This window comes from Genypterus blacodes, unplaced genomic scaffold, assembly GCF_046128005.1.
Source record: "Genypterus blacodes isolate CSIRO-AG114 ecotype Tasmania unplaced genomic scaffold, CSIRO-AGI_Gbla_v1 ptg000087l_1, whole genome shotgun sequence".
Lineage (NCBI taxonomy): Eukaryota > Metazoa > Chordata > Actinopteri > Ophidiiformes > Ophidiidae > Genypterus > Genypterus blacodes.
The window spans coordinates 164,374-188,315 of record NW_027466892.1 but is presented as its reverse complement, the minus strand read 5'-3'; the positions used below and the strand labels follow the sequence as shown (position 1 = coordinate 188,315).

Here is a 23,942-nt window from a genome sequence, read left to right as displayed (position 1 = left end):
TAATGTATTTCAGACACGTAAGAGTGGATCAACCAGGGAAGCTGCCACACCCATGATCCTGCTGTTTGGACATGCAGGAGGAATGCCTTCCTTTGAGACTCAGACTGGGAACTAGGTCGCTTCTTCACACTTTCACTCATAGTTTGTCCATGGAGGACAGACTTGACTTTATTTAGTAGAGAGTAAACTCTAATCTGAACCTTTGAATGTTGAGTTTATTGCAGATTGTTTGCTCCAGGCAGCACAGATGACACACACACACACACACACACACACACACACACACACACACACACACACACACACACACACACACACACACACACACACACACACACACACACACACACACACACACACACACACACACACACACACACACACACACACACACACACACACACACACACACACACACACACACACACACACACACACACACACACACACACACACACACACACACACACACACACACACACACACACTCAGCTGAATGATTGATCAGCATGTTAAAGCTCTGTCTACTGCTAATAATGTAGCTGTACTAGTATGTTCCCTTCATGTCTGGTGTCAGGTTAACATGCGTCTCGTTCTGATTGTGGCTCATTTTAGAGTAGAATCAGAAATCAAAGAACCGCAGCTTGATCAAGTAAGTTACAGTTCAGATCAATCACAGTATGTAACAACACTTCTTATGATCAAAATGTTCTTTATTTGATAAGCTTCAATGGAATAACATGAGGCTACACGAGGGCGTCCTGATAACATGCTGAACAATAAATAGGAGTTACGTAATGTGTGTTAACTGTGCAGCAGAGCCAGTGGAGCTCATCTCCCACACAAAAGAGACTTCAGCTGCTTTGCTGCTTTGGCGGTGGCGGCGGCGGCCTCCTTCATCACTGTCTGAGCTCCAGAGGCGGTGGAGACATGAACGCACACAGACGTGTTAGTGGCCTTTCAACTCTGACCTCAGCTCCCATAACAGTGCCTCTACACACAGAATACATCAACACTCACTTTCACACACGTTCCTTTGGGTTATTAGGAGGTCAACCAGCACAGTGATCATCTCCATACAAAGAAACGGGAGAATCCATGACATGTGACATCAAACAGAGAATGTAGCACCGGACTGATGCTCCTCAAAGTATGAAGGGAAGAAAACCTCTCAGCTTTCTGTTGGTTTGGATCGATGGAACAGTGTGTTCATGAAATCATGCTAGTATGTGGATTCATCACAAACATACATGAACTTTCTTCAACCTTCTGTCCACTGTAGCCTCAGATGAAATAAATACAGGTTTAGTCTACTCTGTCACACCTTAACGTGTGTGTGTGTGTGTGTGTGTGTGTGTGTGTGTGTGTGTGTGTGTGTGTGTCCCAACATCAGCCTGAACTCCTCCATACACAAACCTCATGAAACTCCCATAATGACTTCACCTGCATATCCAAGCTCATCTCAACGTGTCATGAACCTTCTACCTCCTCCTCCTCTTCCTCACACCTTCAGAGGGAGACGCTGCTTCCTCTTGTCCGTCCTCACGTCCTGGTTTGTCCCACACACTGTGCCTCACCTGTATCTCGTCTCAATCCCAGCACACTTACAGTCGGTGAAGCCTCCACGCTTCAGGAGCTCTGCATCCAAATTAAACCGTCTCAATCTAAGCCTTCATGTTGGAATTGGTCCCATATTACAGCTAAAGCTTCAGTCGATGAGAATATTATAAACAGCTGGACTGAGTTCTACGCAAGAAACAACCCTAACGCCCACGTCTCCCTTTCATTACGTCTCATATAGTGACACTAATGTTATCATTCACACCATTAAACAACAGAATGCTATTAAACTATTATGATAAAACCCTCAAGCTGGGAAACATGAAATGTTGAACACTGGCAGAATCTTTCAGTCTCCACTTGTTATTGTCCAAATGTCAGGTTGATGCCACAGAGTGAGAGAGTGAATAGAGTCCATGTGCTGAGGGAGGCCCAGCCCCCACACACACACACCACCGCTCCTCACTTCCCGTTTATTTCCAGGGGACCTTTAGGTACCAGCAGGCTCATCCGGCCTGCGGTGCTGGCTGCGCTCCTGATCACCTCCATCCATCTGCAGAGAGGAGGGAGGAGACAGATCAGCAGACCTGAGCTCAGTGAGGCTCAGTGGAATGTTCCAGAGGAGGGACGGACAGGTACGTACCTCTCAAAGGTGTACTCGCTCTCAGCACGGAAGAAGTAGACATGGGACTTGAACTGCAGTTTGAAGACGTACTCCTTATGAATGCCGTCAGACTCCTCGGGGGTGCTGACCGTGTAACCCAGCAACGGGAGGCTGGCCAGAGGGAAATCATCCTGCAAAAGACAGAGGGAGTTTGTTTACAGCCACGTCTGAATTCAGCCCTCAGTTTAATCGGACAGCGACCCGGGATCAGCCGGGATCAGCCTACCTGGTGAGTCTTGTAGAAGAACAAGCAGAAGTTGGTGAAAACAACCCAGAGTTTCTGCCAACCATTGCTGTTCTTGAACTTCCTTAGGAGATAACCTGAGAGCTGGTTCTACAGAGAGAGAGAGGGGGGGGGGGGGCACAGAGATTAGAGAGACAAACCTACCAAGGTGATACAGATAAATGTTTTTGGAAGTATGAGGGCTCTGTGGTCCTTTGAATGGAGCTGAACTGAACTCTTCTACAGTGCAAAGATGACAGTGATGCATGCAGGAATGAAAGCTAACCCATGAGAACGCCTCCTACATTCTGTTTCTTTCCTCTGAAGCACCGTCATGTTGTTGTACTGAAGCTACTGACAGAATGTTGGGAGGTGTGGAGCATGTGGGATGAAGATCAGTGAAGAGGATGGTTACACTAAGAAGAGCAGAGACACACAACACAACACCTGCACTGACTGAAGCTATGGAACATTTGGGTTTAAGAATTAGATCGACTCTCAACCTAGTCTAACTATGAGAACATAAACTATCATCTGAGCTCCTGTGTTGATGTTAACCGGCCTGTCAGGTGTCAATCATGCCTCTGGTACCTGGTTCATGCGCAGGTAATCAGTGAGAGAGAGATTCTGGGTTCGGTACCAGCAGACATGCGTGATGGTGTTTGGTCTTTGGCTCTGACCGAGGAGAAAACGAGGAGGAAGCTCCGGAGAACCCAAGACTGAGAGGAGGGAGAGACAGGAGGGAGGAAGAGTGCAGAGGTGGAAGACAGGAAGAAGAGGTGTGTGAGCATGTTAGTGCAGACAGACAGGCTGCATGGGGGGAGAGAGAGAGCAGTTAGCAGGTCCTCCAGGTGTGTGAGGTGAACAGGTTAACATGCACATCATTGACACTATATCAATGACAAATGACAAGCAGACAGGATCAATAAGAACAGATCAGTCACCAGGGAGAGAAGGAGGCCAGCAGAACGGAGGTTAGGGTTAGAAAAAGGAAAGATGAAGGAGCCCAGAGAAACAGCAGCAGATCCTCTCCATGATGATGAGCTACAGGCTGATTCTCTCTGTGTGTGTGTGTGTCCTGGTGTGGGAGGAGGAGGAGGAGGAGGAGGAGGAGGAGGAAGAGGAGTACCTCCACAGCCAGGCTGTGATCAGACATAGACACACTGGTGTTGCGGTGCCAGCACACATGCATGGTTGTGTTGGCACGGTGATGCGTCTGCTTGTCCAGTGAAGTACGGGAGGAGTTCATGTCGTCCTCTGACTCCTGCTCCAGAGAGACCTCATCAGAAGATCCTGAGGGAGGAAGAGGAGGGGCGGGACAGTGTGTGGAGGAAGGAGAGGGGACATCTGAACATGTGGATGGTCTGCCTGTCCCTTTGACATGTGCTCTGGTCTCACATGAAGGAAAGCCATGAGATGATTGAGCATAGAGACGTTCACACATGAGACTGAGATGAATGAAGCTTACGGTTGGAGCGATCACCAAGACCAGCATCGTGGAACAGGCTGGACTTGTCTTGTGACTTGTTGGACATGTCAATGGCAACGTTCAGGTCTTCAATCCACTTCCCCATTTCCACTTTGGAGCTACACACACACACACACACACACACACACACACACACACACACACACACACACACACACACACACACACACACACACACACACACACACACACACACACACACACACACACACACACACACACACACACACACACACACACACACACACACACACACACACACACACACACACACACACACACACACACACACACACACACACACACACACACACACACAGAAAGAAAGAGAAAGAATACAGAATAAAACAATGAAACGTATTTCACTCCTAGCCAAGTGAATGGGTGTCACTTTGCCTTGATGCCTCTCCTTGTTTTCACTCACCTTGCAGCCACTACCACCGTCCTCTGAGCAGAGTAGATGGTGAAGCAGTGAGGGACCGACCACTCGTTTTCACTTTCCTCCACCTGGAGACAAAAGAGATGAAGTGAGCTGCATGGAGGGAGGAAGTCAGTCAGTCAGTCAGTCAGTCAGTCAGTCAGTCAGAGCCACAGAGCGTCCTGACACTCTGCTGCTAATGGAGCCTCTATGTTTGGCTCCTTTCTTTCCATTCAAAGGCTCAAACCTGGAGCCTATCAGTCCCTGCTTTAAAGACCACAACAACCCCATAAGAGCATGAACATGTGTGTGTGTTCAGTAGTTTGGTGTGTCTGTAGTAAAAGCTTCCCAGCTAGCAGAGCTCAGAGAACTTACCGGTGCATCCAGCACTATGAGCTGCAGCCAGGAGGAGAGCAGAGACACGCAAGGTTAGGAGAGAGACACACACACACACACACACACACACACACACACACACACACACACACACACACACACACACACACACACACACACACACACACACACACACACACACACACACACACACACACACACACACACACACACACACACACACACACACAGTTCTTCTCTCAACACATCACTACGTCTCATTTCACCCAAACTGCTGCTTGAAAGAAGCATTGGGTGCAATAACCCGTGCATTTAAAACATCTGAATTTAAAAGGGTCAAGACTCCCTACTTCATTCATTCATTCATTTATTCATTCATTCATTCATTAAAGGTGTAATTCCTCATGATGTGCTGGTGTGGACTGGATAATGGAAGCAACAGGAAGCAGCAGCAGCACCGACTGAAGCAGAGAGAGGAGCTCATACTCACTATCATGCCATGGAGGGGCAGATGGCCGTGAACCTTGAACTGATTGGTTGCCGTGACACCTTTGCTCGTGTAGAGAAGCATGTCTGAAAACTGAGAAGAGGAGAGTTCTGTGCTGTGATCTGCAGTCTGAACAGCTGGGGGCAGATGTGACGAGGTGAACCTGTGTACAAACCAGGAAGAACATCCTCTGCTGCAGGCCCTTCTTGGTCAGCTTGTACAGGCAGCCCTCACGTATGAACTCCTGAAAGACAATCAGGCAGGTTAGATGTGTGCCCCTTCCTCCCTGTGCCCCCCCTCCCCCCCTCCCCCCTGCACTCACCCTCCCTGGTGCTGTTAGGTTGTCGATACCAATCAGGTCTCTCTGCAGCTCTGTGAGCTTCTGGAAGTTCTCCAGTCGGATCAAACTGCTCTGGAGCCGAGCGGTGATGTCGGCCACTTCCTTCAGGGCCTCTGTGTGGAGACAGAACTGTCATTAGTACAATCCAAAACACAGAATTCAGCATTTCCTATCAACATGTGGCTACAATGAAGACACGCCTTTATAAACACACTTCAACACTACAAACCTACCGGCATCGCAGCAAGTATGAGCCAGGACAGAAAACCTTCAATAATGTGACGATTGAGGCAGTAAACTGATTTCAAATCAATAAAATGATGGGATGTAGCATAGCACCTCAGGCTCTGATATCATGAAGTACATAAGAAAGGTTTGTTTAATGAGAAACAGTCAAGTTTGTGACTGCAGTGCAAAATGAGGATGAAATACGAGTGAAGCCTGGAAACTGATCGCTTCTTTCTGTTTTGTGACTGCTGGGTGAGAAATAAGTGAGTAAGTATGTATGTATGTATGTAAAGAAGAAAGTAAGTAAGTAAATAAGTGAGTAAGTAAGTAAGTAAGCAAGTACTAATGAGTGATGGACAGGTGTCTTTCTTCATTCTGACCACAATGGGGGAATTTTATAAACTCATGAGGATGAAATGCTGAGATGATGTTGATGTGAGAGACTCTGATGATCAGAGTGTGAGCGGTGCAGACTCTGATCATGCTAGTGTGAGCGGTGCAGACTCTGATGATCAGAGTGTGAGCGGTGCAGACTCTGATCATGCTAGTGTGAGCGGTGCAGACTCTGATCATGCTAGTGTGAGCGGTGGAGGCTCTGATCATGTGAGTGTGAGCGGTGGAGGCTGACCCTTGCAGTCTTGGTGGTCTGGGTGTGTGGGGCTGTAGTGTTTGCACAGTCGCTCCAGGATGAGCTTGTAGTGCATGAGGCGCTGGATGGGCTTCAGCAGGAAGGTGTTGAGCGGCAGGTAGCAGACCTTCTGCAGCTCAAACTCTTTGTACACCGTCTCCAGCTTCTTCAGCCTCTTGCTGGCCTTCTCCAGCTCTGTTAACACCTCGTCGTGTTTCTGTAGGTAGCTGGTGAATTCCTGGAGATAAACGGAAACATTCAGGATGGCAAACTGTTCTTTCTGTAGATCTGGATGATGGAGAGGAGATGTGGATTAGAAGCTACTGAAGGGTTCTCACCTTCAGAGCGCACATGTTCCTCAGCATGACGTCACCGATCCTTTGATAGTCGCCTTTGTTGACATGAGCGTTGGAGCGTCCCTCCCTGAAGACACAGACATTGCGGTTGATTAGTTTATGGCTTTCTAACCAAGAACACACAGTGGCGCTGAGGGGGAACCTACCAGAGAGCCAGCCTCTGGTCCAACTCCTTCAGGAACCCTCGATGGAACTCATATATGGGGTCAATGTTGGAGAAGAGGAGCGTCATCAGGCCTTCTGGCATGGCGTTCTCTTTGATCACGGCACTGCGGAACCACTGGGAGCAACACAGGAAGGAAATCAATGCTGAGATGTTCTACAACTAAGGAAAGATGATCCTATCTGCAGAGAGGATGAGCCTCACCACCGTGATGACCTCCAGGTCCTTCAGGTAGGTCCGCTCTGTGGTTAGAATCTCTTTGGCTATGAAGTAAGCTTTGTCAGTGGGATACCGCTGCAGGAGAAGAAGGATGTTAGTTAGTCATCACAGGGGAACGTGAGGAAACCTGATGAGATGCAGAAGCAGGTTACCTTCCTCCTCCCCTCCTCATCCTCCTCTAACCTGGCGTTGCTGCCCAGCTCGCTCAGGATGGGGCTTTGGAGGGGTGAGGGGGCGTGGCCTGGGAGGCTGAGCGTGGACATCTGGAAGGAGGGAGACAGGCTGAGCGGACCTTTGGAGTCGTACGGCAACGTCTGAGGGCTGTCCACCACCGAGTCTGGAGAACAGAGAGCGACATTAGAGATGAAGTCAGTGTTTTAAGGATTCAATCTAAATCAATCATTTCAGTTCACCTCAGCACCGAAACAAGCTCAACCTGATCTAATGAAGGGGGCGGAGCTTCATAACAGCAAAGCTCTGAAGTGCAAAACCTCTGCAGAAACTCAACAACAAAGCTAGAATGAGCAGCAGCTCACAGGAATGTGCCTCAGCTCTGTTTGAGTCAAACATGTTGGCCATAGAGAAAGTGACTCTCCTCTGATAGAACTCTGTGCTGTGAGGAGAAGAGGACAAAGCTCCATCTGAAACAGAGGAGGAGGAGGAGGGCAGAGAGGATCAAAGCAAACTGAAGCAGAACAACCTCAGATGAGCCGCCTGTGTTCTGCCTGTTCACTTCACTACAGAACAAAAGAGGCGGAGACAGCAGAATCAACTCCAGGCTCAGCCTCAGGCTCTTCTCCTTACTGAGTCACGGGTCAACACAGCTGTTCTTTCACTTCTCCCAGACAAAAAGAGGAGGGGAGAAAGCAGACAAGAGAGGAAAAAAAAAGGCACCACTCGACCCGGAAATAATTGCTGAGGCTTATCAGGAATGTGGCTCGACTGGAAGGAGCAGCTGTTTATACTTTCTGCCCCATAGGAGCCGGCATGAGAGGGAAGGGAAGAGCACACACACACACACACACACACACACACACACACACACACACACACACACACACACACACACACACACACACACACACACACACACACACACACACACACACACACACACACACACACACACACACACACACACACACACACACACACACACACACACACACACACACACACACACACACACACACACACACACACACACACACACACACACACACACACACACACACACACACACACACACACACACACACACACACACACACACACACACACACACACACACACACACAGTGCTGATTTAACAGGAGAATCAACTTCAAAGTTAATCAAAGCACCCAGGTCTGATCACTGATCTTACACAAGATCAAATTTATGTTGCTGGAAGTAAACATGATGTCGTTCTTTCTTAGTTAACTTGTTGTTGCTAAGAAACGATTTAGTTTGTTTACAAATGAAAAGCAGCTGAAGGAATTATTCTGTCTGTACCTCCAAAGAATTTTAACTCTGACATACATGGTACCCAAAAGTGATTACTTTATTCTTTAGAGTAAAACATACAAACATGAATACAATGTGTTTATTATTAGTACGTATACATGCTCATCAGAATGAAGCCTAAGTGCAGTGTGTTAGCTGGTTATACTGTGTTAGTCTGTCATCTTGACTCTGTGTTAGTCTGTCTGTCATCTTTAAAGGAGATCTGTCAAGGGTTTAAGGCAGATTAAAGAAAAATAAATCAATGCTGATGGAAACAAAAGCCATCAAGACGATCCTATAGTCTGTGAAGTACTGACAGCATTCCACACAAGTTAAAGTTCCACACTCCCTCAAGTGACAACAACACAAACAAAAGGTCCACATGTAGAAATGTAGAGGACTCATTGATCCTCTCAGGTCTAAGAGGCCGTTTGCCTTCTTTCAAAATGACTGAGAAGAAAACTGACGACTTCAGTCAGCGTGTCTCCTGATCACTAAGATGCATTTGGTCCTGAACAGAGGCTCAGAGGACAAAGGACTGAGTCTAAGTGCTTTAAAGTGCCGACACAAAGGAGAATCTGTGTCCAAACTGAGCAGAAGGCCGAGTCTGATTCAAGTCAGAACAAATGGACAGGAAGTCAAATTGGGTTCGCAAGTGAAGATCGTTTAAGGGAAATAAAGTCGAGTAAGTAAACTACACACACACACACGCACACACAGAGGGGCTGGAGCTCTATTCTGTGTTACATTGCTCACTACAGAGTTCTGAACTTCCTCTGGAAGACCTGTGCCCCACCAGCTCATATCGCCATGGCGATCAGGTGCCCACATACGCTGGCCTGTATCGTTCAGCTCAGGGCTGTGACGGCAAACAATCAATCCAATACCAGAACACCAACAATGTCAAATCACTAAAGTCCAGACTCATTCATAGCTAATGTGCAAAAGACCAACAGACTGCTTTACAAAAACACAAAGACGGCTTCTTGGTTTCCCGGTTTGGACAACTAAAGAGACGAGACAAAGACCTGCAGCCAGAACCACTCTGATCCCAACCTGCAGACAGAACCACTCTGATCCCAACCTGCAGACAGAACCACCCTGATCCTGAGCAGCAGACAGAACCACTCTGATCCCAACCTGCAGACAGAACCACTCTGATTCCAACCTGCAGACAGAACCACTCTGATCCTGAGCAGCAGACAGAACCACTCTGATCCCGACCTGCAGACAGAACCACTCTGATCCTGAGCAGCAGACAGAACCACTCTGATCCCGACCTGCAGACAGAACCACTCTGATCCCGAGCAGCAGACAGAACCACTCTGATCCCGACCCTCAAGTCTTCCCTGTGACCTCAGTGTTTCCTGGAAGTGAACTTTAAAGGACGAAGGAGGGATTTAAACTATTCAACTACCATCGGCTGTGATTTTCTCATTCTAAACATCAGGCAGGCTTTCTTCCCTGTGTGGGCTCAAACATTCAACAGCACCGCTCACATTCTGGCATTACCTGCTGTCTAGTTTAGTGACTCAGGTCCATTTAAGACTTCATATGAGATCAACCAGAGACAAACAGAAGATGAATGTGAACCACCAACACAGATCAGGTTGATGTGAACTCCTGCAGCCAGCAGATGTCACTAAGGCACAGATGGAGGAGGCTCCATGCTCCTGTTCCCCCTGAGATCAGACCGCTAAAGCTGCTAACAGCTCACAAACCATCTAATGCTTCATTCTAAAGTCAGACTAAAGATCAAAAACTGAGGTTCATGAGGCAAATGACAATGTTTCCTATAACCAGAGTCAGTTATAGTGTGTGTTTGTTTACTAAGCTTCCATGGAGGTCATTATGTTCTTCTTCTTCGTCTCCTTATCTGAATGTGATTTCTTCAAAGCGCCTCACAGACACACAGCATGGAAGTGTTCTCCTTCATAGAGGAACCTTCTAGATGCTAAATGATGCTACAGCAGGACAGCACCATGGCAGAGTCACTCTAAGACTTCCATGTATAAAGCTGCTGGAGTAACTAGGCCGCATGTTCATGCATAATAATAATAACAATAATAATAATAACAACAATGATAAAAGAGCTTCGGTTAAGGCAAAGATGAACGTCCATGACTAAATGTGACTGGAGATATAAACAGGAGGACATTACAACCCGACTGAGGCTGTAAGAGTAAATCTAAACTGTGACAAACCCTGAGGCTGCAGAGGAGGAACACTGAGTCTGTTACTGCGAGCTTCTGGAAGCCGATGAAGCCTGGAGAACAGAAACAATCAATAAATCTATCAGCTAACAAACATAACCTGGTACGAAGCTCAAATCTGTTTCAATGTCAAAGCTGAGATTCCTCTGACACGACTCGTTTTCTTACACAGCTATGATTGGCACATTATAAAAATCTAACCTGGGGTGTCTACATTTGAACATGGGGGGGTCCTGAGGGGTCCGACAGGGTCAGGGCCTGCAGGTTGTGGCACTGAAGGAGGAAACCTTCGATTCCACCGCTCCCTGTCAGGGGGTTGCTGTAAAACAGGTTCTGCTCAGGGGGGAGGCCCCCGTCAGAGCCCCAGTCGGAGTCTGAATCTGAGCTGCCGTTCCCTGAGCCCTCTGTGGCTGTGGGGGGGTAGCTGAGCTGCTCCAGCTGCTCCACCAGGTCACTGAACTGCAGAGCAGAGCTGCTCTCAGAGCGCACAGAGCAGGCTGGGAAGTTGACCATGGAGCTGGCCTCTGACGGGATATCAGACCCTGGCAGGCGGAGCGAAGACGAGTCTGGACCTCCGTAACCCAGAGACATGGACTCACCTGCAGAGCTCAGCCCCAGGTTATCAAGCGAGCTGCACTCTGAGCGGTTATTCACCAAGGAGCTCGTCTCAGAATGCCCAACTATGCCATCAGAGAAGGGATGGGTGTTCCCATTCAGGTCCTCAATGCCCAGATTATACAGCCTGTTCTTGCCGAGGTCGGCTTCCTCAACGTAATCAAACTGATCCACTTTATCATCAAGCCCGAAGGAGTAGGCCTCTGCCCCCCCACCGTAGAAAGAGATCTCAGCTGGATCGTCATCTATGAACTCCTCACTGAGCTGCAGCTGCTGATTGGTCAACGAGAACAGAGGGTTCTGTTTGGTACGCAACAGCTCGGCCTCAAAGGCCTCAGGTGTGAGAACCCCCTTCAGCTTCCCTCCAGCCCCCCGCACAGAGCACCCCGTCCCCGTCCCCCTCCTCCTACCCGCCTCACTATCCTCATTGCCATTTTGGGGGGGCTGTGATTGGGCACCGCCGCTCTCTACACACACAAACAAGGGGCTGCAGTGTCCTGCTGCCAGATTGCTGGGGGCACCTTGAAAAGCGTAGTGAGACGAGGAAGCGGTCTTGACAGGTTCTTCCTTCAGAGGGCTGGGGGGGCTGCTAGCATGCAGCGGGGGCTGAAGCTGCTGCTGCTGGGGAGGCGCTGCAGACTGGCCCAGTACAGGCTGGGGCTGGGCCTGAGGTTGAGGTTCTGTTCGTGGGAAAGCACCGGAGACGTGCAGCGGGTGGAAGGACGCGGCAGGAGAGGGGGCGGAGCCTGGAGACCTGAGACTGTCATTAAAGGACAAACTCTGAAACAAAAAAAGGACAAGACAGACGGGGACAGTGAGAGAGGAAGAGGAGAAGGTGATGAAGGCAGAGAGAGCAGCATGACATCACAGCTTCTGCTCCACTCACCTGCTTTGACACGTCGGTGGCCAGGGAGCGAGCAGACATTCGGATCTTACTGTTCCTCCTGCACACACAGTCATTCATAGCAGATCATTAGAAACTCATTAGTTAGTGAATACGTGAGGATTACACAGGTTGATCCATCTACACACCTCTGGTACGGCGTTCTCTTTGCTCCGTTCTCCCTGACGTAGTCCACCAGCTGCTTCTGGGTCCTCCCACTGAAATGAGACAGAACACTTCAACACGTCACACACTGGACCAACATGTCAGCGTGTGTGAGATCCAGGCTCCTCTGCTCTACCTGTATCTGAAGGAAGAACCTCGAGTGAACAGAATGGCTTTAGATTTGGGTTGTGGTTGATCAAACATCCTGAAGAAGGAGTGATGTTCCACGCAGTTCTTCCAGAAGATCTTACACTGATCTCTACTGGCCATCAGGAACTCCAGAGTATCCTGATGAGGGCCCTGAACGCAACGTTTAGAAAAGAGAGACAGAATGAAGACGCACAGGAAACTGGTGGAGCGATACCAAGCAAACATGAGAGAGACCGAGGTGCTACAGAGCAGAGATCTCTTCTCTTCACACATACATGGACTTCTAGGTGGAGCTTGATCAGGAAACGTTTCCTCTTGAAGCTCAGTTTGCGGATCTTGGACCAGTTGAAGGTGTTTATCTTGGTATGACCCTGGGAGACAAAGGAAGGTTTAGACACGGCTCACACAGTGACGCTCATCTTCACAGCAGACAGGTGGGAGAGTATCAATCACCTGAAACACCTGGAGGCCCATGTGAGCCACAGACAGGTTGATCCTGGTGCCTTCACGATCGGCTGCCGGGTGGAAGCGGACGCCGTACATTTCCAGTTTTCGGGCAATCTCAAGGATCTGGAAGTCTGATTCAGCTGGAGTCTGACCCCTGAGGAAGAGGACAAAACAACAAGCTCTCCTCAACAACTCTTTAATGGTGCGACTTCTTCACAACATTTATCCTTTCAAAGTTCTCTGCTTTAAGGTTTAGAAAGGATCAGACTAAATAAGACCTCAAAACAAACCCATACACACTTTGTTGAAGGTTGGAGTGAATTTCTTTTTTACCAACGCTGACAAATGTTGACGTCACATTGTGAGCTGTGGTTGATCATAGGTTGATTCTATTCAGAGTGCAGTGGAATGTGTGGGTTGTGTGACTGCGGGGTCGGGTGGGGTCTTTGGATTCCTTCTCTTTGTCGTTTGTGTTTCTTTTCCTCTCCTCTTCTTCACCACAGCCTATGATGCCACCTGTAGTTTCCTACACTGCTGTTTGTCATCATCCTGTAAAAACTCTACCTACAGTATGTCATCACCTATCTACCTATGAGATCATGGCATCAACATCACTGCTGTCATCCTGGACTCTGCCTCCGCTCCACTGTGTCGTGTTCTCACCGCCTCCAGGTTAACAACAACAACAACAATGAAACCTTCTTTCCTTTTCTCCATCTCTTCCTCTCCTTTCCCCCTCTCTCTGTATAAAACATCTCTCTTCTAAGTGTCCTCCTCTGACGGTCTGAGCAGCGTCATGGTAAACGCTTGCTTCAATACAAATATACAACAACAAAGTGCAGTGGGATGATTCTGATCCTCAAACCTCTGACCTCCCAACACGGTAACGTCTCTGAGAGGGCCGATACCATCATGCTACACTGTTCCCTCAGTAAGAAACACTCATCAGGACTGTTGAACTGACGATTGATCACAGCTTTGTGATTGATCACATTATAACAACAATACTGCCACCACAGCATGTTTCTTACAGTTCTATTTGGATTCGTTGGTGATGTCACTATTTACATGATGTCATTCTTCATTGATCACCATACTTACTGATTGTTAGATTATGTTGATTATTTTTCTGTTATGATCATCCTTGTCTCATTGGGTCACTGTAACATTGGTGATTGATCTCTTCCTGTGGTTGTGGAGGATTAAAGGCAGGTGCTTGCTTTAGTTTAAGGGACAGGCCGTGGAGCTAAACCTCATTCCAGGAAAGCTGAACACACAAAGTGATACTGGCTGAGCTGAGACCTTTTGACTGACAGGCTCCCACATCACTGTAAACTCTGGATTAATACATAAATCAGTGTTCTTATCAAGTCTTTACCAAAGTGTGTCTCATCAGATACTGTGGCCTTTAGTCCCGGATCATTTAAAACCGTGTGATTATAACCAAACAGCACATTAGGACCAACACATCCATCCATTCTAATTTTGTTCATCCGTTAAGCAGTTAAGTCTCCTTAAGGCCGTCCCCTGCCCCACTGGCCTCATGGCTAATAGAGCAGCCAGAGTAAAGGATTACACCAGGGTCCTCACTGCTTAGAGGTCTGTAGAGCTGCCTGACTCACTGAGAGAAGCTCGCACTGCACCAGGGCTCAGGGTGGGAAAGAAGAAGCACGGAGAAAAGAGGTCAACCAGCTCATTCTGCCCGTTCAGCAACGTCACAGCCACCAACTGTGCATTTATGTTCCAACTGAGGACACCAAGACAAACATCTCTGGAGCCTGTTGGTCATTTGAAGTGGCACTATAGGCTTTAAACACATTTAAACAACATCCTCACTCAAACCTACACAGCCTGGAGGCCTTTAGGACCTCTGTGTGCCTGGGTGGACATCAATGACTGACTTAACATGTTTGGTTCCATGTTCACTGGCTTCAAAGCACCAACACATGAAAGCAGACGTCATTATTTGGACCTTTCTTTCTTTCCGTTTGCCTCTTTATGTCACTTCAGCAGGATGTGCCTTATAAGGTCGGCTCTTACCATAAAGCTGCTGAAGGAAGCGTTGACTGAGTGAAAGACTACAAACTCTTGCTACAATAGAAACTGGTCTATGTATAGATTAGCAATTTCAATGTGAGCAGGTAGGATGTAAAGATTGCCAGAGAGGAACGAGCTTGATGTTGTGTTCCCCTCTCACACGTCTCATCAGTCAGGCATGTTTGTCACAACCAAGCTTTACTCTAACGTCTCCTGGGGGAGGGGCTTCAGGCTCAGGTGTTCAGCTTCTGTCAGGTTTCTAAGGTTTAACAGTTGAACACAAACAGAACTTACAGATGCCTGCGGTGGAGCTCCATGATCCTCTCTTCTACCTTCTCCTGATACGGCAGCAGCTTATTGATCCTCAGGAAGTCCCTGTCTGCTACATCATCATAGTCACCGATCTCCGCTGTGTAAGGAAGCAGAGAGCATTAGATTACACACAGAGTTTATCTGAGGGAATATATTAGGAAACAGGATCATCCAGGCAGAGAGCTGAGGGACATGAACGGAGGGTGAAGCTGGTTGAACGTACACTGGACCAGGTGAGAGGCCAGCAGGGCTCCAGTGTTCTCTGTGCAGATCAACCTGCCGTCCATCAGATCACGTTTCATCTGCAGAGAAAACAGGTACCTAAGGAAAAACAAGCAGAAAGTTAGTGTCCATCTGATCATAAAGAAGTAAAGAAGAAGTAAAGAAGGGGAAGAGAAGTGAATGTAGAAGCTTTGTACGATCCAAACATTCAACAACAAAGGTTTCTGTAAACAAAGCTTCACATCAGGACTCCTGCTTCAGTCAGAGTTCCTACTGCTGAAAGGTTTTTACTTTACCCAAAACCCTCCAATTCATTCCTAGTATGATATTAAAGGAAAAAAGTAAATATGTGCGTTTACAGAAATAACTGCAGAGAAAGAAAGAAAGAAAGAAAGAAAGAAAGAAAGAAAGAAAAACATTTCCCTGCACCATGATAAACATATTTCACATTCTCTGCAGACAAATCAATAAGAATTGAAGATATTTCTTTGAGTGAGAGACTGTAACAGTCAAACAGAGACCTGGATGACTTTAACATCTAACAGGAGAAGAGAGTGACTGACCTGGTGAACTCCTCGTGCAGCTGACCAGGATCTGGAGGAAAGAACTTCACCGACAGTCTGAAGAGTGCGTTAGCTGGGCCTGGAGACAAGAGAACACACCGGGCTCACACTCAGGCTGGGGGGGGGGGGGGGGGCTGAGGTGCATCTAAGCCGATATCTGAGCTCACTTACGTCTGACCTGCTTCACAATGTGTTTTGTGGCTTCCAGCCAAACCTGAAAACACAAAAATGTCAAACCTTCACCGTGTCATCAGTGTTCCCTCCATAAAAGGTGGTAAAGTAACAAGTACAGTCACAGTAAGAGTGTGTGTGTGTGTGTGTGTGTGTGTGAGATAGAGACAGACAGCAGAGGGATGTGGTGATGCTGTGGGCAGAGACTCAGCTCATCTCACAGCCTGGTGGCCATCTTACATCTGGGCCTGATTGAAGGAGGAATGTGCTACAGCCACATGGATCCAGACACCAACTACTGACTAAATACCTGTGTGAGCTGCTATCAGCTGACCGTGTGGACATCAGGACAACAATGATCTTGATAGTGAATGGTGTTAATGAAGAAACACTCATTGTTGGGCAGTGGAAAAAACAATTGGATGCATAAAAGAACTTTGGTGATGTTTGATCAAGAGTCTGATGTCTCTGCAGTGTGAACCTGCCACACACACACACACACACACACACACACACACACACACACACACACACACACACACACACACACACACACACACACACACACACACACACACACACACACACACACACACACACACACACACACACACACACACACACACACACACACACACACACACACACACACACACACACACACACACACACACACACACACACACACACACACACACACACACACACACACACACAGCTGGAGCCCTGTAGAATATCAAAACAATGGAAAGTCTGGTATTTCTAAATGGGTACAGTGAGATTGTTTCCATACTAACTCAGTGACACAGAGCAGCTAAGCTCAACAGAACCGGATCAATGTTTACCTCCTGCACCGACTCAAAGGACTGTTAGAGAAACATTTGACCGGTTAGCAGCTATGAAGGGAACATAGCTTTGTTATTACAAACGTAAATGCCTCTGCTTTCCTCCGTGGGTCAGAAACGGGCTGATGGAATGATATTCTGTGTATTCTGTATATTCTGTGTGTTGCTCCTGTACGTACCCAGTTCATCTGCATGTTCTGGAACTCCAGGCCAAAGTAATCACTCTCTATGAGGTTGCCTCTCCGAAAAACCTCAGAGAGGAGCGCCTGTCCAAGAGCCTTGACCTGAGACAAAGAGAAGACATGTTTACATCACAACGTTCACTCACAGGGTTTCTGGGATCCTCTCTTTAAACTCTGTGTGTGTGTGTGGAGCTCAAAGGCTGTTCTCTTCCGTCTGTGTGAGGATCAGACTGTGGAAGTGTTCAGTCTCTCTGTCTTGGTGTTTTACAGTATAAATACTAAAGGACGTCAACAGTTATCTGCTGGATGAATGGAGCAAAGTCACAAGCAGGAAATGTGCTGCAGTTTACCTTCCTGGTGCTGTGGGGTTTGTTTTCACTACAGAAGAACTAATTATATGTACTAAGAACACACTGCAGCTGAGGTTTGGAATGGCAGCCTGGGACTTTGGAGAAAATTATAGCCCGAGACATCTGGATGTAATGTGAAATAGTATTTTTAAAAGCCTTATGAAAAAAGAACGGCTTCACTTTGGCAGCCGCACTCACAGAGCAGCAGGAGAGTGAGTGGAGTAAAGACAAGTCACTTTGATACAATCAAGTTTACAGCACTCAGCAAATGTCTCAGGGCCGACACAGCATCCAGACAGGATTGCTAAGTATTCAACCAGCAGCAGCCATCATTAGGAGGTGGCTTGATAAGATCCTAACTCATGATGAACAGGCGTGTGTGTGATCAGATGCAGTTCCATTCTCAAGCATCATCATAACACAAAGACAACAGAACTAGGTTTGATTGATCTTTGGCTTTGTGAGATGTGAGCACTATAATGCAGACTGAAGCACTCCAGTTGTGACTGACGTGTTCTCCAAAGCTCTGCCTTTGTGTTACTCATTAACCCTCTGTAGGAATGTTAAAGTGCACGTGCTCAGGTCTCTGGTCTGCAGGGAGGAAGGAGCCTCTCTGAGTCTGCAGGGAGGAAGGAGCCTCTCTGAGTCTGCAGGGAGGAAGGAGCCTCTCTGAGTCTGCAGGGAGGAAGGAGCCTCTCTGAGTCTGCAGCACCTCAGCTGAGCCCTTCCTCATTAAGAACCCAAACAGAAGGTTCCTATAGTGTGACAGAGAGAGAGCACTTTGTCTAACATTAGTCTAACTCCAGCTTCAACCATGAGTCCCCATGATGATTGACACTAGTTAGCTCCGCCTCTTAAATCACAGCCTCATTTCACACACACACACACACACACACACACACACACACACACACACACACACACACACACACACACACACACACACACACACACACACACACACACACACACACACACACACACACACACACACACACACACACACACACACACACACACACACACACACACACACACACACACACACACACACACACACACACACACACACACACACACACACACACACACACAGTTCTTTATCCTGCATATCTGTGACGCCACACACACGCACACACACAGTTCATGACCATGGTGTGGTGTAAACCAGAGAAAGATTCTGTCTCCTCCTTGTGTGAGAGAGTGTGTGAGCGTGAGAGTGAGAGAGAATGAATGAGCCTTACTGGTTACAGTGACAGGTTAAAGGTTAGAGGTGTGGCTTTGATATGATCCGGCCACGTGAGAACGGCCGTCAGCTTCAGTCAAACCTCCTGACAGCAGGGGTGTGTTTGGTACAGGAGGGCATAAACTCTTTAACCCTTAACACATTTACATCTACAGCTCTGCTAAAGACACCAAGGTTTCTTTAATGGCTTTGCTATCGGAGTAGAAGCTTAGAGTCTGTAGTTACACAGTGACGACTCTTCACTCAGACACACTGCATGGTGCCAATACGGCTCAGCCGTGTGAACAGCCTCAGCTCAGGTCCAGATGCTTTGTAACTTCTGGTGGCACTAAGCTGAGATATAAACTCTGATAGACCTCCAGTCACAAATGAATCAACCATCAAACCAGAAGCACAACAGTTCACATGAGCAGAGGAAGTTGCATGAACACTGTGCAGGAATGAGAGCTGCGTGCTGATTGGTTGTAGTCCACAGCAGCAGACTTGTGATTGCAGTCTCTTCCTGTCATAAACACCACAACTGCACTTCTTCACCGTGTGAAGTCTGAAGGCATCATGAAGGAAGAGCAGCAGCATGTTAGAGTTACACATCTGTAAATGTATTAGAGACTCTTACTAGTATCACTGAGTAACAAGGCCCTGTGTTTACTTCTGACAAAGTGTGAACTTGGTTTTACAACAGGCCAGTATTTGAGATTCCTGGTCCAGCCTTCAGCCGGGCTTCAGTCCTGAGTGTGTGTGTCCCCTCCCCCACAATACCAGTCTGGATTGGCCATGACTGCTCCCTCTGAACTGCTCTTTTAACACCAGAAGCTGCCCCCCCCCCCCTCCTCTGTACCTCCACCCCCCACCCTCACTTGGTTGTCAACCTTGCTATTTATGTGCTTGTTTGCAGAGCCGGCCTGGACTCCCTCTCCCTCTCTCTCTCTCTCTCCCTCCCTCCGCTCACCAACTGTACTGCATTCTCACACAGCTAGGTTCCAGCCCACTCTTAGCCTTTGCAAGTTTTGAACTGGAAGTGAAGGCCAGCTAAGGGGCCGAGTGCGCTGGATAAAAGAAGCCTGTGTCTCTCTCTGTCCCGCTGGCCCGGCCTCCCCGTACACAGACCACAAGGCCGGGCCTTCTCCTGTACCGAGTGTGGGAGGGGCCTGTGGACGGGAGCCATGCGAGCAAATGTCTGCTGATGAAGACCATGATGTGTACCTGCAGCCACAGATCACAGATCAAAGCTCGGCCTGTGAGCGGCTCTGGCTTTGGTCCGTTCATGCTGAAGGTGTCAGCATCACCGACTCTGACCCGGGAGCATGAGGCAGTGACAGAGCACGCCACATGTGAACGAGTGGAGACGCTGGATGGAGAGCTGTTAAGCAGCAAAGCAGACAGGAAAATGTTCAACCATAGAACAGAAACGTGCTGCTTCCTTCTTCTCCTGTATTGTCCATTAATATTTATAAATATATTGTGTACTGTTGCTTTTTACTTTGAGTGTTGTTGATGTATTTCACTCCACAGCCATTCTGTAGAGAAAAAGATCAATCAGCCCACAGTTCCTCTGATTGATTGAACCCATGTACCCAGAGCCTGAGGGGCCATGTTGTTGTGCTTCAGCTCAGTCATGGTGTCGAGCTCCTGGTGAAGCTTCTGTGTTTCTGTCTGCCACCATCAACAAAGGGTCTGGACCGTGTGTTGATCTCTACAGTCACAGTTCAGCCTCCTTCCATCAGAGCAGTACAGAACCACATACATGTGGGTTTGTAGCTGAGGTAGAGCAGGACCAGGTTCCATTAAACTTCAGATGGTGCCCTTTAGATTGGACAAGCTTAGCACTTTGAGACATATGGTGCATCAGATTATGAAAGGTCCGCCTCAGCAGAGACTCAGACTGCATCTGTCACAAACATTATTGTGGCTAAGCTACAGTGTAACACAGTGTAGCTACAGGACATCATCACACACGGCCAGCAGCCACACAGGAGAGCCTGAGCCGCCGCACGCCGACTCCCTCAGCCGTTTACTCACTGTGAAGACTCCGCTCTGATGTTTCCCCTCATGAGGAGGCAGGAAGCCTGCTCTGATTAAGTGGCTTCCTCATTGCTTCCTATTTGCTTTTTGAATGAGTCCTGCAGCAGCTTGGCAAGGAAGTGGACCAGTGTGGATCTAAACCCCGAAGTGGACCAGTGTGGATCTAAACCCAGAGCAGGACCCTGGATTGGGCTTCAGTGAGCGTGTTCACATCCTCACTTTAAACTGGACGCAGAGATTCTTACTCAGATATCATTCTCCTGTACTTTAGTGTCCCTGCACTCAGGATCTTCAGTCTGAGCCGTCTCACAGCTTCACCCTGCTTTACTCCATGGGGGGCATTTAACAGCATTATCCCACACCTTTTTACTTTCAATCTGCAGTTGAATTTCAGCGCAGGAAGTCACGGGTGTTTGTGTTTCTATGGTGACAGTTAGGAGTAACGTTTGTGAAACAATTGTTTGTACGTTCCATTGCACTCAATTTGAATAAGTCATTCAAATACAGGACATGAAAAGCAGCTGGACATGAATGACCTCATGCTGATCGGTATTCAAATAAAGTCCACATTCAGGAAAACTCCATTTATCAGTGTGGGGAGAAATTCATTGTAAAGAAGCTCAGACAGCAACATCGTGTCTGTTAAAGAGCGTCTGTGCTGTAAATATGTGACAGGTGGAAACTAGGTCAACATGTCTGATAAATAGATGAGGTGTGTGTGTTTGGCAGAAGTCACAGCCAGTGAAGTAAAACGTGCCCTCATGAGTAAGAAGAGGAAGATCTGAACAACACAACACAGGGCCGGACCACAGAGAGATGTTTTCACCCAGCAGCACAGCAGTGACTTACATCCATATCATAGAAGTCCTGGGAGTCGTCCAGGCCCAGCACCCGGATCTGTAGTCCTCGCCCAAGACTCCTGCTCCCACCGGCCATGTTGGCATTCAGACTTTGGCCGGGCTCCAGAGTACTGATACCAGCATTGAACTGGGCCCCCAGCCTGGTTCCAGGGGTCTGCAGGACCCTGTAGGATCCCTCCGTCTCCCCCATCTTAGGTCAGGGCAGCTGCCCCCCCCACCTCACTCCTGCAAACACACAACACACAGATATAAAGTCTTCGTCCGAGTAAAAAACAGAAGCAAACAAACGTGTTTAAGCTGAAGCTTCGTGTGTGTGTGTGTGTGTGTGTGTGTGTGTGTGTGTGTGTGTGTGTGTTTCAGACATGTTTCAAAGGAAAAACTAGAGTCTGAAGCTTCTTTTAAACTCATTCAAATTACAAGTAAGCTACTAACTTCATACTGAGGACAGAACACAGTTCATGTGGACTTTGGCAGCGTCGGGTTTGTTCCGCGCTGAGACACAAACCCAGAGAGCAGAAGGACTCGGGAGGGAAAAGAAGAGTTCTGATTTAGCAAACATTCGCGTTGCATGTGGGCCTAAACTCACACACTAACTCCACCCGTCAAACTTTACACAAACCCAAGCAATAAGACACGAAACGACGCTGCTTTACACAAACTGCACAACGCGAAACCAAGTGTTGGAAACGACGGTAGCTTTCTTTGGTAGAAAAACAGACTTCGTTGGAGTTTATCGACAATAAACGAAGCAAACTAAGTGATATTCCGGGTTTTCTCCTGCAGACGCTGTTGATATGTAGACGGAACTTTACGCTCGCAAACAAAGATCCGGGTTAATCTTACCGTGTTTGCTGGTAAAGGGAAGAATGCTGAGAGTAGTAAAGGTGTAAGGAGCCTGTGGAGGTCCAAGCCCGAGTGGCTGAGCCGGATCACTGCGTGTCCGTCAGGCTGCTGCTGCTCTCATTGGCTCCCTGGCCTCGGATCGGCGCTACATAACCGCTTACCTTCCGCTGCTTTATATAGATTTGATGGGTGGAAAATAAACTTGGTCGCCTGAAAATGATATGTGTGGTTTTATAATTAGACCCCGTGAAACTTGTAGCATTTATGCGGACCGAAATACGCTGTTGTTGTTGTTAATCTGCAGGCCGACGGTTGTCAACACCCATAGAACACAAAGATGAGTTTATCTCACCGTTTGTTTTCAAATCATGCTTGACCTACAAGGAAATACAGTGCAATCGAGTAACATCTGACCCGTAGATTACAAAGAATCGATGTGTTTGTGTGAATGACAATGAGGCAACGACACACACATTCTCTCTTTCTCTCTAAGTAAACTCAAAGCCACTTCAAAGTTCGATTGCGAGGGTTTATATTTCTGTTGTTTTGGACCAGCCTTTGAAACGTTGAAAGATTTTACCCGAACTATGGATAAATCTGTAATATGGAAAGAATGAAAAAGTAATTTGTGGTGATATTGTAAAAGAGCTCCCCCTAGTGGCGTGACAACAAGCAGCAAAAGAACAGAGAGTATACTTGGATCCATTCTGTGATCTAATCAAACACAGCTATACAGAAATGAATCCCCGTGGTTCAAAATGAGGGAGCAGAACTTGGATTAATCCAGTGAATGATCTCATATAAATGTAAAAGGAGACAGAGGAATACAGTATTGTCATGAATGGATGAGGAAATGAGTTCATCTGACAATTTACTACAACTAAAGTGTGTGTTTATTATTTATTTTAAAATCCTTATTCATCCATTCAGTCTTTGTCCTTTCTTGGTTATGCAGGCGAATGGTTGGTTTTATTCTTGCATTTATTTAAAGAGTAGCCAGTCACCCAGGGTCATCATGGTCTGACCCATACTCTCTGTTTGTTAATCAATCTTTAGTCAATCTGTTTATTTGTCTTATGGAGTTAGTTAACTCAGTAAAGCTGCTAGTTGGGACAGATGCTTGTTGTAGATCTGAAGTGTTTTGCATTGAATCAGACATACTGTGTGTAGTGCTGATGTTCAGATGATCCTATGATACA

General features: G+C 47.5%; 1 protein-coding gene across 2 annotated transcripts; it reads right to left on the bottom strand.

The window, feature by feature from the left end:
• Positions 1 to 701: 701 nt before the first annotated feature.
• farp2 (FERM, RhoGEF and pleckstrin domain protein 2) lies at positions 702 to 23,093 on the bottom strand. Of its 2 annotated transcripts, XM_076158777.1 has the most exons (27): positions 22,744 to 23,090; positions 21,890 to 22,125; positions 17,420 to 17,524; positions 16,396 to 16,438; positions 16,225 to 16,303; positions 15,663 to 15,760; positions 15,422 to 15,536; positions 13,097 to 13,244; positions 12,919 to 13,014; positions 12,630 to 12,793; positions 12,478 to 12,546; positions 12,332 to 12,389; positions 11,967 to 12,225; positions 7,285 to 7,469; positions 7,118 to 7,207; positions 6,897 to 7,030; positions 6,733 to 6,817; positions 6,395 to 6,632; positions 5,521 to 5,651; positions 5,374 to 5,442; positions 5,202 to 5,291; positions 4,361 to 4,443; positions 3,916 to 4,034; positions 3,577 to 3,740; positions 2,451 to 2,558; positions 2,204 to 2,355; positions 702 to 2,113 (listed from the first exon to the last, which is right to left on the bottom strand). In XM_076158777.1, exons 2-27 carry the CDS (start codon positions 22,088 to 22,090, stop codon positions 2,023 to 2,025), a joined length of 3,174 nt encoding a protein of 1,057 aa, XP_076014892.1. In that variant the 5' UTR covers positions 22,091 to 22,125; positions 22,744 to 23,090; the 3' UTR covers positions 702 to 2,022. The 2 variants fall into 2 exon arrangements, with proteins under 2 accessions (XP_076014892.1, XP_076014891.1); XM_076158776.1 differs by having other exon boundaries at positions 5,374 to 5,651; positions 22,744 to 23,093.
• Positions 23,094 to 23,942: the final 849 nt, after the last annotated feature.

Bases quoted from the DNA above. Each gene is read 5' to 3' on its own strand.
- farp2 (XM_076158776.1), bottom strand. From the start codon at position 22,090: ATGGGGGAGACGGAGGGATCCTACAGGGTCCTGCAGACCCCTGGAACC. The intron at 6,633-6,732 runs GTGAGAACCCTT...GTTTATCTCCAG, and splicing joins GGAACATGTGCGCTCTGAAG to GAATTCACCAGCTACCTACA. The intron at 4,444-5,201 runs GTGAGTATGAGC...TTTTGTCTCCAG, and splicing joins TGCCCCTCCATGGCATGATA to GTGGAGGAAAGTGAAAACGA.